The sequence below is a fragment of the Arachis ipaensis genome, chromosome B02 (assembly GCF_000816755.2).
Source record: "Arachis ipaensis cultivar K30076 chromosome B02, Araip1.1, whole genome shotgun sequence".
NCBI lineage: Eukaryota > Viridiplantae > Streptophyta > Magnoliopsida > Fabales > Fabaceae > Arachis > Arachis ipaensis.
Window position 1 is genome coordinate 11242295 of NC_029786.2, and position 16118 is coordinate 11258412.

General features: G+C 34.4%; 2 protein-coding genes across 4 annotated transcripts in view; both read left to right on the top strand.

Annotated features, from left to right (window-relative positions):
• LOC107626881 overlaps window positions 1–16118 on the top strand; it is a 113542-nt gene that overhangs the window by 54342 nt on the left and 43082 nt on the right. The gene's annotated exons all lie outside the window — the stretch shown is intronic.
• LOC107628196 overlaps window positions 12095–16118 on the top strand; it is a 36147-nt gene continuing 32123 nt past the window's right edge. Inside the window, exons 1-3 of the mRNA XM_016330977.2 lie at window positions 12095–13041; window positions 14717–14977; window positions 15161–15372. Of these exons, the coding sequence (XP_016186463.2) occupies window positions 12318–13041; window positions 14717–14977; window positions 15161–15372 (1197 nt within the window). The 5' untranslated portion in view covers window positions 12095–12317. The remainder of the gene's footprint in view (window positions 13042–14716; window positions 14978–15160; window positions 15373–16118) is intronic.

A 16118-nucleotide genomic window follows, 5' to 3' on the forward strand; every position in this document is an offset into this window, starting at 1 on the left:
TTTTTTAATAAATTTATTTAAATTATACCACAAAAAAATATTTTATTCTATGCAAAATAATTTAAAAAATGGCTTAAAAAATTTTAGAAGTACTATAAAAATATGTAATGTTCTAATGACTTAGGACACTAAAGAAATATTCTACATAGTCACTAATAATTTAGAAATTAAAGAAAAAATATTTTTATCATGTATTTACCTAAATTACTAGAATATTACAAACTTTTATAGTACTTATAATATCTTTTAAACTATTTTTATTTTAAATTATTTTACATAAAAAAATAATTTAAAATAACTTAAAATAACTTAAAATACCCTTTATTCTAGTTTATGAATTAAGCTAATAGATCTTTTATTCAGATCTAGAAAACAGATGAATGATATTCATATAGTCAAACCCCACATAAGATATATAACATCCTAAAAATTAAGATACAATTCTTAAGTAGTAATATTTTAATTACAATTATTTATTTGGCCTCATTCATTTTTAATGTAATATTTATATATATCTTGTTAATTTGTAATAATAATAATAATAATAATTTGTATGAAAAATTATGATCAATTTATTCTTCTTGCAAGACAAAGAAATAATTAATCATGAAAAAAAAATGAAAAATTATATCATCCACACATAAAAAAAAATATAAAATACAACAGATTCATAAAGTCATCATAAACATCTATAATTTACTAATAGATTATTATCACAAGTATGAGTCATGACACTAAAATACAAGAAAGAAAAACACGAAAATAAATAGATATATATAGTTAAATAAAAAAATAATGTTATATATTTAAATATTTTTGTTAATTAAATTTAATTAAATTGATCTAATATCAATAAAAATTAATTATAAATAGTACTATTCTAAGCTTTTTTTTATTTGGTTGGACTTAATTCATAAAAAAATTTAAATGTATAACATTATTTATAACAAAAATATGAGAGAAAAAAAAGAGTGAAAAAAAAAATAAAATTGTCATTCTCACATAAGCAATTTTTTATAAGTGGAAAAAACCTACATTCTTACTACTCATAAGTGAGCGTAATCATCCTCGCTATCATTCACACCATTCATTAAACACACAAGATAATAAATCACAATCTATTGTGCAATAATCTTTGAATCTTGTGAAAGATCATATTATCATGCTTGATGTGATAACTTCAAGCTTTTCTTTTATAATGTTCAAAGACAATTTGATGCAGAGCAACTATTAGGTTATTAGAAATATTAATTAAAATAATCTAGTTTAGCATATATTATTATATTGTGTTATGAGTTAGTCCCATATCGTCTGAGTCATGAAAGCTTTCTCTTCCCTACTAGTATAAATATGCATATGTACCCTTTTTATTCGTCAGAGTTGAATTGATTCAGTAAATATTTAAATAAGCTGTGTGCTTATTTTCCTCTAAACTCTTTGAGAGTAAGAGGTGCATCCTTGGCTTAGCCAATCAAGGTGGGTTCTTGACTATTTTCACCATAGTGGGGTTGTTAACCTCGCCAAGATTGGTGACCCAAGCGGATGTTCCGGCGTCAGTTTGGTATCAGAGCAAGGTCGATCTTCGTGGCCTTCACCTTGCTTTAGTAAAATTTTATTTGGTTCGTGGGTACGGTCTATAGTGCGGTTCTCTCGCTGTTGGTACAAGTCATCATTAGTACGGAAGTTCCGGGTAATATCGTTCTTTTTTCTTCTTTCCATTTCTATTGGTGATTATCTTCGTTCATCCCCATCATTATCATCATTGTGCATCCTCATCATCATCACAACATCAACATCCAAGCATATTGCATGGTAGTAAAAGATGGCTCCAAAGCGTAGAACTATTCAAGAAATTGAAGTGGGGGGATTACGCCGTCAAGTTAAGGAGTTGCAAGAGCAACTTGCAAAATATGATGCTACTCAACATAATCATGGAAACCAGACTGAAGACAGTCCTTCTAGCGAAGAGGATAATGGAAATCCATTTCATTATTCTTCTTCGTCTGAAGATTTGTCCACACGAAGAGCACGACATAACAACATGAAAACTAAAGACTTAGGAATCAAAATTGATATTCCTGAGTTTGAAGGGAGACTCCAACCTGATGATTTCATTGACTAGCTTTGCACAGTGGAAAGAGTAAAACAAAAATTGGAGGAGTACACTATGGAGTTTGAAGAGCTTCTTATGAAGTGTGACATTCAAGAGCTTGAAGAACAAACTGTTGCTCGCGTTGCTCGCTAACTAAATGCAGAAATTTCTGATGTTGCTCAGCTGCAACCATATTGGACCTTAAATGATGTCACATTAGGTTGCCATTAAAGATTGAAAAACAAAGAACATAAAGGAATAATACTCAGTCGCCGAAGGACAGAAAAGTCATCCTTGATGTTCAATAAAAAATGAAGACAGGATCTTTTAAAAGCAACAAAGAGCGCTAAGAAATGGTTCAAATGTCAAGGTTTTAGGCATATTGCTACTAATTGTCCAAATAAAAGGGTTATTACTCTTGTTGAGAAAAAAGTTAACGAAGACGTAATCAAGGAGCAAGAGGACGAATGTGAGGTTGACTATGCTATTGAAGAAATTCCAGCCGATTGTGGAGAAACTTTAGTAGTTCGTCGAAACTTGAATACTGCAAGGATAACAGAAGATGAGAGTTGGCAACGCCACAACATATTTCACACAAGATGCACTGTTGAAGAGAAGGTTTGCAAGGTTATCATAGATAGTGAAAGTTGTGAAAATATTGTCCGCTTAAGCAAGTGCCAGGGGGTTCGAATCTCGCCTTGTGCATGCAGCAACCCATTGGCCAACAGCAGACTTTAAATGGAGCTCCGATCTGCAACAGATTAGTCCTTGAGCTGTTGGGCTGTGGGATACCATGGACAACCAAAAATTATATGATAGACAAACTGAAGCTTCCAACCGAGTTACATCCTCATCCTTACAAGTTACGTTGGTTAAAAAAGGAGAATGAAGTTAAAGTAATAAAGCGATGTTGTGTCCAATTTTCTATGGGACGCAAGTACAAGGATAAAGTGTGGTGTAATGTCATCCTGATGGATGCGTGTCACTTACTGTTAGAACGTCCTTGGCAATATGATCGTCGAGCTATTTATGATGGTTTCAAAAATACATACTCATTTATCAAAGATGGTAAGAATATCGTATTAACTCTGTTATAACATGTAAATGGTCAAAAGAATCAAGAAGAACTATGCATTTTCACATTTTTCAAGACCAATTACACTCACCAATGAAATCTTTTGCCAATACAATATGAGCCTTTTTCAACCCAGAGAAGATAATGCAGGAGTTCTTTCCAACCCAGGAAAAATGATGCAGGAGCATATATCTTTACGTTTGTGTCGTTAATTAAAGTAGTTTAGTTTAGCATATATTATTATTGTGTTATGAGTTAGTCCCACATTACCTGAGTAGTTCTCCCTCCCCTATTAGTATAAATATGCATATGTATCCTTTTTACGTGCAAAGTTGAGTTGATTGAGTTATATGTTAAATAAGATGTGTGTTTATTTTTTTCTAAGCTCTTTGAGAATAAGAGGTGCATTTTTGACTTAACCAAATAAAATAAGTTCTTGACTATTTTTATTAAAGGAGAATTTTTAATCTCACCGAGATTGGTGACCCAAACGACGTCTCGGCGTCATATTTTATTTTAAAAAAAAATTGATAGAACACACATTTGAATTCATTCTTACTTTCATTCTGTATTTTTTATACAATTATAATCTATATATATGAGAGTAGGTACCTTTTGTATAGCAATTCCAGATAATAAGCGTGTAAAGCTTGTAGCAATCAAGTTGAAGAAGCATGCGTCAGTATGGTGGGAGAATCTTAAGCGTTAGCGAGAAAGAGAAGGGCGGAGCAAGATCAAGACATGGGATAAAATGCGTCGCGAACTAAGGAAAAAGTTCCTTCCAGAGCATTACAGGCAAGAAGTTTTCATCAAACTTCACAATTTGAAACAAAAATCATTGACTGTGGAGGAGTACACTATGGAGTTTGAAGAGCTTCTTATGAAGTGTGACATTCAAGAGCTTGAAGAACAAACTGTTGCTCGCTACCTCGGAGGGATTAATGAGGAAATTTCAAACATTGTCCAACTACAACCATTATGGACATTGGATGATGTTACAAGACTAACGTTGAAGGTTGAAAGGCAAATAACATAGAAGAAGAACAATCGCTTCTCAAAAGAGAGGGGTGGTTAATCTTCCAAAGCAGAAATGGACTCCTCAACAATCCTCTAAGGTGAGTCCTTTAAAATGTTCACAAGCCAATAAGGAGCACAACTCTTCTCGCTCTATTGAATCTAATAGAAGGTGTTTCAAGTGCCAAGGGTTTGGGCATATTGCTGCTGATTGCCCAAATCGAAGAGTTATCACTCTAATTGAAGAAGAAGACCATGAAGAGCCAAGTGAAGAGTTCGAGAAGGAGGTTGATATTGACTATGATGCTGAAGAGGAGGTTCCAGCGGATTGTGGTGAAGCTTTGGTGATTCGTCGCATTTTGAACACTGTCATGCTAACCAAAGATGAAGGATGGCTCTGCCATAACATTTTCCACACAAGGTGCACTGCCCAAGGAAAAGTATGCAAGGTCATCATTGACTCCGGAAGTTGTGAGAATGTTGTTGCGACTTATATGGTGGAGAAGCTGAAGATTCCAACTGAGGAACATCCTCGCCCTTATAAGTTGCAGTGGCTGAGAAAAGGGAATGAGGTCAAAGTGACAAGGCGATGTTGCATTCAATTCTCAATTGGAAGTAAATATACAGACAAGGTATGGTGTGATGTCATCCCAATGGACGCATGTCACTTGTTGCTAGGACGTCCGTGGCAATATGATTGTCGTGCTCTCCATGACGGATTCAAGAATACGTATTTCTTCTTCAAGGATGGAGTGAAGATTGTGTTGACTCCATTAAGACCTGATGAGTACGAGAAGCAAGTTGAGCCGTCCTTAATCACAAGGTCGGACCTTAACAAAACTCATCGAAAGTTCAACTTCATGTGTTTTTTACTGATTTGTGAGGAGAACAAAGAGACCTTGTCCGTGCATGAGGATGTCAAGCCTTTAAATGAAGAATTTTTTGATGTGGTCCCTGAGGAGATCCCTAACGGGTTACCACTAATGCGAGATATACAACATGCCATTAATTTTGTCCCTGGCTCGGTCATTCCAAACAAGCCAGTATACCGTATGAGTCCTAAGGAGCATGACGAGTTGCAACGCCAAGTAAAACATCTCCTAGACAAAGGCCTAGTCAGAGAAAGTGTAGTCCTTGTGCTGTTCCTGCTCTGCTAGTTCCAAAGAAAGATGGTTCGTGGCGTATGTGCATTGACAGTCGTGCTGTGAATAAGATCACCATCAAGTACAGGTTCCCTATTCCCCGACTTGATGATCTGCTGGACAATTACATGGTGCTGTTATCTTCTCTAAGATCGACTTAAGGAGTCGCTATCATCAAATCCGTATGAGGCCTGGTGATGAATGGAAGACAGCTTTCAAGACACAAGATGGATTGTACGAATGGACTGTTATGCCATTTGGTCTCTCTAATGCACCAAGCACCTTTATGCGCTTGATGAACCAGGTATTCCGATCCTTTATTGGGAAGTTTGTTGTTGTTTACTTTGATGACATCTTAATATATAGTAAGGATCATGATGAACACCTAGTCCACCTATGTCAAGTATTTGCGGTACTTCGAGAGCAAAAAACTATATGCTAATCTCAAGAAGTGTGACTTCTTGACGAATAGAGTCATATTTCTGGGATATGTCGTGACAAGTCAAGGCATTGAGGTAGATCATAGCAAAATTGATGCTATTGTTAATTGGCCTACTCCAAAGACGTTGCATGATATAAGGAGCTTCCATGGATTAGTCTCGTTCTATCGGTGATTCATCAAGAATTTTAGCTCCATTGCTGCTCCACTTACTGAATGTCTTAAGCATGATACCTTTACATGGAGTATTAAGGCGCAACATAGTTTTGAGGCATTGAACGAAAGGATTTCTACTGCTCCTGTACTTGCACTTCCAAACTTTGATTCCATGTTTTAGGTCGATTGTGATGCTTCAAATATTGGTATCGGTGCTGTACTTTCTCAAGAAGGCCGACCAATTGCTTTCTTCAGTGAAAAGCTTAATGACGCTAAAATGAAGTATTCCACCAATTATGACAAGGAGTTTTATGCGATCGTACAAGCATTAAGCCACTGGAGCCATTATCTATTGTCTAAGGAGTTCATCTTGTATACTGATCACGAGGCTCTTAAACATATTAACTCCCAACAAAAGTTGAATCGACGCCATGCAACTTGGAGTGAGTTTCTACAATCTTTTTCATTTCTCCTTAAGCACAAATCTGGGATGCAAAATAAGGTTGTCGATGCCTTAAGCCGACGACACACTCTCCTTTTCACTCTACAAATTAATGTTGTTGGCTTTGAGGTTGTAAGGGAGTTATATGAGGGAGATAAAGATTTTGGAGAAATCTAGACGTGCTGCTTGCAACAACCCTTTCAATAATTCTTCATTCAAGAAGGTTATCTTTTCAAGGGCAATCAGTTGTGCATTTCCCGTTGTTCACTATGCCAATCAATTATCTGGGAGACCCATAATGGAGGATTATCAGGACACTTTGAAAGGGACAAAACATTGGCTCTCATAAAAGAGAAATTTTATTAGCCAAAACTTGAGGGGGATGTCATTCGACACATTCAGAGATGCCACATTTGTCACATTGCTAAAGGTGGGAATAAAAACACTGGTTTGTACAAGCCGTTGCCTGTTCCGAAGGCCCCATGGGAATATGTTAGCATGGACTTCGTTGTGGGATTACCTAGGACACAGAGGCAAAAGGATTATGTTATGGTGGTTGTTGACCGATTCTCGAAGATGGCTCATTTTGTACCTTGTCATAAGATAGATGATGCCTCCCACGTATCAGATTTGTACTTTAAAGAGGTCGTGCGCTTGCATGGTATCCCTCAAACAATCACTTCAGATTGAGACGTGAAGTTCATGAGTCACTTCTGGAGGACTTTATGGAGAAAAATGGGGACTCACCTACAGTTTAGCTCGGCTAGTCATCCGCAAATGGATGGTCAAACAGAAGTAGTCAACAAAAGCCTGGGAAATTTGCTACGAAGTTTTGTGGGCAAACACCCTCGCCAGTGGGATCTTGTTTTGACACAAGACGAGTTCTCATACAACAATTCCATTAGTCAAACAACAGGGAGGTGTCCGTTCGAGGTGGTATATGGCAAGCGACTCCTGAGTCCTTTAGACCTTCCGCCGCTACCAACTCCTCGAGAGTATAGTGCAAATGCCGATGAACGTGCTGAACAAATCAAGAAGCTCCACGAGGAGGTACGACAGAAGATATTGCGTCATACTGCTCGGTATGAGGCCCAAGCCAACAAACATAAGAGACCAAATATTTTCAATGTCAGAGATTTGGTATAGATTCATTTGAGAAAGGAACGATTTCCTAAGTCTCGCGGAAAATTATCTCCTCGAGCAGATGGACCATTCAGATTCTTGGAGCGCATTAATGATAATGCTTACAAGATTGAGCTTCCAGGAAACTATGGAGTATCTGACACTTTTAACGTGGCTGATCTGTCACCTTACTATGACGAAGATGCAGAATCAATAGAAGATAAGATTGAGCCTCTTCCAACCCAGAGAGAATAATGCAGGAGCATCTATTAGGTTATTAGAAATATTAATTAAAATAGTCTAGTTTAGCATATATTATTATATTGTGTTATGAGTTAGTCCCACATCGCCCGAGTCATGAAGGCTCCCCCTCCCCTACTAGTATAAATATGCGTATGTACCCCTTTTATTCGTCAGAGTTGAATTGATTCAGTATATATTTAAATAAGTTGTGTGCTTATTTTCCTCTAAACTCTTTGAGAGTAAGAAGTGCATCCTTGGTTTAGCCAATTAAGGTGGGTTCTTGACTACTTTCACCACAGTGAGGTTGTTAACCTCGCTAACATTGGTGACCCAAGCGGACGTTCCGGCGTCACAATTTCATTTTTTTTCATTAATCATGCTTAAAATGCGCAATCACATACATTATATTGTTTAAATTGTCTATTATCGAATTTATCACTACAAGAAAAATACCCATTCAGGTACACTTGAAAAGTGTAGCCAAAAGTGAAAAAAAATGATGCCTTAGGCTACGGCTACGCTTTTTGGGGTGATTCCTATTCAGCCGTTGCCTATTCTCAAAGGCTACGCTTTTCTGCACCAAGGGCTACGCTTTTGGTGTTTGGGAATAGGCTACGCTTTTCAACTGATGCTGTCCAGGACCAAAGGCTACGCTTTTCAGCTTTCATTTTTCCAGAATAGGCTACGCTTTTCAACGCTACTACATCACTTGTAAAGCGTAGCCACATTGTATACCATAGCTACTTTTTATAAGCGTAGCCTTAGGTCCCTCTTTTTTTTTTTTGTATACTATAGCTACTATATATAAGTGTAGCCTTAGGTCCCTCATTGTTTTTTTTTATTTTCTATATATACTATATATATTATATTCTAATAATTTTTTTTGCAACAATATCAACTCAACCAGAGCATTCCAAATTTCAAATATTCACAAACAAACCAACAAATCATGAGACAGAAACTATAGATATTCAATTGGAGCACCTAAATCTTTTCAAATGCATGTAAGAAATAGAAAAGGAAAAATTAAGGGGGAAAAATTAAGCTTTGCCACCAACCTTAATCCTCTCTTGTTCTTCTCACGGGAGACAGTGACAGAATCACCAAGAGCACCAGCTTTGCCACCAACCTTAATCCTCTCTTGAAGGAACTTCTCCTGAACTTTTTTTGGATGCAACCTGATAAAACCAATTAATTAAGCTTAGGATAAAACCATAAAGAATAATTAGGCAAAAATATGATTTATAAATCAAATTAGACATAATAAATAAATCAAATTAGATATAATAAATAAATTATATGATGATTAAATGTATGCCAAAGACCAACTTTGAAGCATTTCAAAAATGGTAGAATAGAAAGAATCAATGTCAAAGAATCCTATACATATTCTGCCAACAAATAAATATTTATTCACCACTTTTTATTCTGCCAACAATAAATCCTATACATAAGCTTCTGGAAGTGATTCCAAACCAGCTAATATGCTCTTATCCATGATTCAATTCAATTCAACTCAACCTAGTGTTCTTCATTCACATTAATCATATATGATCTGTTAAACACGATTTTACAATGAAATAATATGTTGAACTGATTATGGCGAGATATATGATCTGGTATTAATCAACCCAATTAATTAGCAGATGGATCAAAATTGAATTGAGAAAACTAATCCAAATAGAAACCGGAACCTGAAGAAGAGGTCTGGGGAGATTTGCAGCAGAACTTTTCAAAGGAGAGAATTGCATCCGCACCCTGAAATTTTGTGGAGTTTGAAATTGTTGCATTGTTGTCCCCTGGAGTGCTTCCACAACAGGCAGACATAAGCTCTCTGTCAAATACTCTCTCAATGTGCAAAGCAAATTAGTTTCCTCAAGCAATTCTGCTTCAGGACAAGCTTCAGTCTTCTCTATGCTGCAAACTTCATCAACTGATTGCATGAAAGGTGGTAATAGTACTTGGTTTCGATGTTCAAATGGTTCATTATCACTATCAAATTTCACAGAAAAATGTGATGTTTCAGTTTCCATAGGGTCATTCTGAACTTCAAATGTTTCATCTTTAAAATGCTGATTTCTTTCTTCATTTTGTTCCACTAACGGAGAATTGTAGGAGTCTATAATCAAATCCACCGATTGAACTTCTTCTGTAGAAAAACTCACCTCCTGCAATCAAAGATTAACAGCAGAAATTCCGTAACAAACACCATGAACAAATTAAATGATGCTGAGAACTGAGAAGTAAGAAGCTCACTACTACTAAAACCTGCAGTATAGAGGACAATTATAAAACTTTTGTATCCTTTAACATCTATTCGAATTCTCAAAAAACCATCATCATACTTAATTCCAATAGCTCAATTTCTTTTTGTTCTTTTGGAGAAAAAAGAAAGGTACCTTAATCATCTCCAGTTGTTGTTGTTGATTGTGGGACAAATTTCCATTGAATTGGAAGACAAAGGGGATATGCGAATCAAAAGCGCGAGTAAAGGGAATCCAAGAGAGACGATAAACCCTAGCTGAAGCTGTTAAGTTGCTGAAGCTGTTTTCCAGCTGACAAAATAGCTTGAATAACGGCAACAAACTTTGGGAAGACAAAATGATTTAAGCAATCAATACCAACTATCTAGCAGATTAAGAAACCTTTTGGGGTCATTTATACCCATAAAATAGGATATACAGATAATCCAAATGCCTATAGCTTTTAGAGTGCTTATTGTTCTTAAATTGAACATGGACCAAATAATCAGATCAAAAGATAGGAGCCTAGTTGTGTGGCCAAGCAGATAACATTAAATTACACGATCTACAGAATATGCTCAGCTCTTTTTACATTTCCCTCTCTGTTGTAAACTGAGAATGTCAAAGAAATTATATAGGGGATATAGACAAATGATTAAATGATGAACATGATAAATAAATCAATGGTCCAACAAGAAGTCATTTATCACCTCAACTGGCTTAGCAGTGCAATGGAATATTCTTGTAACCCCGCGTTGTAAACCAGGTGCTCGGCTCAGATTTGTCAAAACCAAAGAAACTATGTCCTCTAACATATAATTTTCAGTACATGTCCTCTTGCACAGCAACAATTAAAAGTTACACAGCAACAACACCAACAATTAAATCACAATAACATAATAAAAACAAGAAAAAAACAATAACAGACGGAATTTGTACTCAGATGAAGGACAGAACTCAAACCAAGATGAGGGAGAGGGAGCAGTGGAGCACAGGCGACGGAACTGGAACAAACAACGGCAGTGGAACAGAGGCGACGCAACGCAATGATAAAGACAAGTTGCGATGGCGCTGGAGCAGTAGGAGCGGGGACGGCGGCTGGACCAGATTCAACGGCGGCGACACAGCTTGAAAAAGAGAACAGCGGCTAGGGTTTTTCTTTGAGAGAGAGAAGAACTTCAATGTCTCGGTGAGTGGTGAGCGACGAAGATGAGGAGCGGCGATGGTGAGTGGTGAGCGAAGGTGAAGATGAGGAGCGGCGCGGTGAGTGGTGAGCGATGGTGAGAAGACAAAGGAGAAGAGCGACGGTGAGTGGGGGTGAGCAAATGTGAAGACGAAGGAGAAGGGCGATGGCGAGTGGTGGTGGCGTGAAAACGGCGTGAAGCAGAGAAGGAGCTGAGCAAGGCGCGTGTTTTTGGAGGAGAAGAACGAGGGTTTCCAAAAAGAAAACAAAATTCATTTAAGTATTGGTGAATATCATAGGCATCACTTTTGAAGCGTACCCAAAACTTAGTAAATAGGCTACCCTCAAAAAACGTTCTCTTTGGTACAAAAAGTGTACCCATAAATATCAACATACGGCTACACTTTATAAGTGATTTCTATAATACCTAAGGCTACACTTTTTAACTGATACCAGAATTGTGTTTCCTTTTCTCTAAAAAAAGGCAACACTGAGAAAAGCGTAGCCTATTCATAGAATAGGCTACGCTTTTCAAATATAGCTTAAAAAAAGTGTGGCTGAATGGGTATTTTTCTTGTAGTGTATATAATTTAGTTTCAGTAAGTACATCGGTTCACAAGTAATAAGAAAATGAATAAAAAAGATTTTTTTTCTCGAAAATTAATTCAAATTAGCATACCCCACTTAATAGGACAAGGTTTTATTGTCGTTGAAAATTAATTCAAGTAACAGCTCAATTGAATCTATCACTATTTAGACTACTCAAAAGATGATTCACTAAAAAATGACAAATTAGTAAAAATGAAAAACGGTAAAAATAAGAAACAATGAATTCATACTTAGATGTTTAGATTCAACTTCACTTGATGTTTTAAACTCTCTAGTAATTGTTTATGGTATATGTTGGTATATGTAAGAGTCAAAGGATTGCAAAGATCCGAGGAGGAAGAAATCAGCAATAAAATAAAATAAAATAAATCTATGGTAGTATATTCGACACCCATTTTTTCCTTTGTCTATGGTAGTATATTCGACTTCATCTTGTTATATGTTAAATTAAACGTTTCCTCATATATGTATTTTCAATATCTCATTGAATCTTGCATCATATGTAGCATAAAGATGTAGCAAACCAAGATCATCAAGATAAAGGATGAAGTAAAAGCATGTCGATCAGCTTTATACCTGGCTTTTTGCAAGAACGTGCAATCGATGCAGCAACTGCTTACGTAACAACGCAACTAGGCTACGTGTGGGATTACGAGAAAAGATTCGTCGATGTAAGCAAAGCTGTCGAGGCTCTCAAGAATGATAGGGATGGAGTGCGTGATAAAGCCGAAGAAGATGAAGGACGGTATGGGAGAGCTATATATGATAATGTTGTAGAATGGTTGGCTCGTGTCGATGGAATTCTTGCTAAATATGAAAAATTCAAACAAGAACATGATAATAATGCAGGCTATGCACTTGCTTTTCCATTTCAAAATCTAGACATAAGATATCATCGCAGCAAAACAGCAGAAGATATCAAAGAAAGGGTTGAAGAATTGCAAAATGAGAAGCATGATAGTATATCTCGCTGGCAGGGCCCACCTTCTTCCATGGGTTATGCGCTTCCTTCTGTTGAATATGAAGAACTTGATTCAAGAAAACAAAATATGGAAGATGTTAAAAAAGCCTTGGAAGATTCGAGTGCTACAATGGTTGGTATTCACGGCCTAGCTGGTATGGGAAAGACTACTTTGGTCATAAAAGCTATTAACACACTTCAAAGTCGAGAACCTAAGTTATTTGATATGGTGATTATGGCAAATGTGGGCAAAAATCCAGACATCAGAAAAATTCAAGGCCAGATTGCTGACATGCTCGGAATAACATTGCAAGAGGAGAGTGAGTGTCTATCTATCTATATATATTCTATACCTATAATAAATGCAAACAACTATATTTTCAAATAAAAAATGAGTAATGGTAGGGGACCAGCAATTTTGGTGTTTTGTAACCATTAATTGGCCATCAATAGTATTTTTAATGGTATGAGATTATATCTAATGGTGGGAGATTACTCATTTTTGTTTTGATGGTTAAGTGCTGGCCAGAAAACACAAAAGTTGCTGGCCCTCTAGACTTTTCCATAAAGAATATTATTTATACATTAAAATTAACCACTAATTTATTTGTGTATAATATATGTGTGATTTAATTTATTTTTAATGTATATTTATATTTTAACATGTATTTAGTGTATACGTAATATAACCCTTTTAAATAAATGTTCAAAAAAAAAAAGAGACTGCTAATTTTAGGTGATTGTTTGAGTAACTTTTTTGAGAATAGTTGTTTAAATAACATTTTATTTGTAAAGTTCTTTGCTTTCATTGAGAACTCTGAGACCTATTATATTTTTCTCTTCCAATGGTCCTATCTTGTTTTTGGTTGCTTGAGGACAAGCAACAGTTTAAGTTTGGTGTTCTGATGACGGAGTACCTTATACCCCTTTTTCACAGTATTTTTAGTGTGTTTTTAGTTTTAGTTAGGTTAACCACCAAAAACACCCCCGAATTATTCAAACGCTGACAAAAATGCACCCGAATTTTACTATCGAGAAAAATGCTTTCAAATAATTTTAAAACACAACAAAAATACCCAACAGTAAATATATATTTTCAAAAAATGCCTTAGAGATTGAATTTTGATACAATTTTTTGCAAGCATGATTATAAAATTGAGATATTATTATCCTTAAAATTTGGTGATTTTTCGTTAAGTATATATTTTTCTTATAATTTTTTTGTTAACAACCAATAAAACTTTTAAAAAATTATAAAAAAATATATACTTAACAAAAAATCACCAAATTTTAAGCACAATAATATCTCATTTTTTTAATCATTTTTGAAAAAAATCGCATCAAAATTCAATCTCTAATGTATTTTTTGAGAAATACATATTTAATGTTAGTTTTTTTTGCAAGATTATCTAACATTAAATATGTATTTCTCAAAAAATAAATTAGAGATTGAATTTTGATGCGATTTTTAGTAAGCATGATTAAAAAAATGAGATATTATTATCCTTAAAATTTAGTGATTTTTTGTTAAATATATAATTTTTATATAATTTTTTTGTTAACAACCAATAATACTTTTAAAAAATCACAAAAAAAATACATACTCACCAAAAAATTACCAAATTTTAAGAATAATAATATCTCATTTTTCTAATCATGCTTACATGAAATTGCATCAAAATTTAATCTCTAAGATAATTTTTTAAAATACATACTTACTGTTGGGTATTATTGTTGTATTTTTAAATTATTTAAAGGTGTTTTTGTCGATAGTAAAATTCGGGTGCATTTTTGTCAGCGTTTGAATAATTCGGAGACGTTTTTGGTAGTTAACCCACTCCTAAATCTTTATCTTTGATGGCTATGCCTTAAGAGAAAAGTGGCCCTAAATAGGTCTGATGGTATTGTTGGGGTTGATTTTTCTTTTTTTTCTTTTTCAAAAAATAGTTTTTTGTTGTATTTATGTTATATATCTATGATACTTTAATAACATAGGTGAGTATGCGAGAGCTATTCGCATAAGAGAGAAATTGAAGAAAGAAAAAAACACTCTTATAATCCTTGATGATATGTATACAAAAGTGGACTTGGATATGTTGGGAATTCCATCACAGAATGAAGATGACAAAAAGAATCTCGTTCTCAAACAAAGAATAAGATCTTCTAATCCCTCTGGAGCAACTCTAACTAAGCCAGAGACAGAGAATTTTGTTGGTGGTAGACAAAATTTGACAAGATTAAAGTCAGGAATAGATGGTAACAAATTATAATGCACAAATATTTTATTTTTGATTTGCATACGCATATCATATATATATTTATATCAGATAATACCTTAAATTTCTTAAATTTGTAAGCAACTTTTTATTATCATATTTATATATTATACATACACTGGTTTGCATTGTATTCAACATTGATATCCATATTTTTGTATAGCTAACAGGACGAGAACAGAGAAAAAAATTGAAGACACCTCTAATGGTTCTAGTAAAGTAAGAAAAGCATCAGAAGAGAATAAAAAAGGATGCAAGGTTTTGTTAATTTCTGAGGCAAAACGAGTATTGAACCAGATGGATGTAAATGCAAATTCAATTATCTCTTTAGATATCATAAACCCTGACGATGCCAAAATATTGTTCAAAAAAAAGGTTAGAATCTATTATTTATAAATACATTATTTTTAGCCAACTATCCGTACTTCTATAAATCTACATTAAATATTGGGTTAAAAAATTTTAATGAGTTAAAATATATTTTCATGGATATTGGTATTTTTGTGTTTTTCTCAAGATATGGAGATCATTTAACAAAACAAAAAATTGCTGGGTATGATATTTATTTGAGATTTTTTTATTTTTAAAAAAAAAATATTAAATACAATTTTATGTTTTTAAAATTTTTACTCTTAAAAAAGAGAATTATTGGGTTCAATTTTAGTATTATAAACTTAAGATATCTTAATTTTTTGAAATAAAAATTGATGGGTCTGATTTGATCAATTCAAAAATTTTTAGATGCAATTTGAGTCGCACTGAAATTTCTGAGAGAGATTTGTTCTTTCTCCTCTCAGTATGTCAATACATGTGTATTACACTTTTGTCTCTCACACATGCGTATTTCGCCCAAATCTAAAGATTACTTTTGTGCAATATTGTGGCACAAATTTTACAATATGTTTAGCTACCTTTCTGTTACGATATTGTTTTATCTTGAGAATCAATTTTAATGGAACAAATTTAATGAAAATCTATCTATATATATATCACATACCATATATATTAACTAAAGTTTTGAAAATTGAACTGGTCATTGAATTGTTCTAAATACTAATTTATTAGTTTATTAATTTAACCGATTTAATTGTGATTTAACTAGAATAATTATTTTATAATAA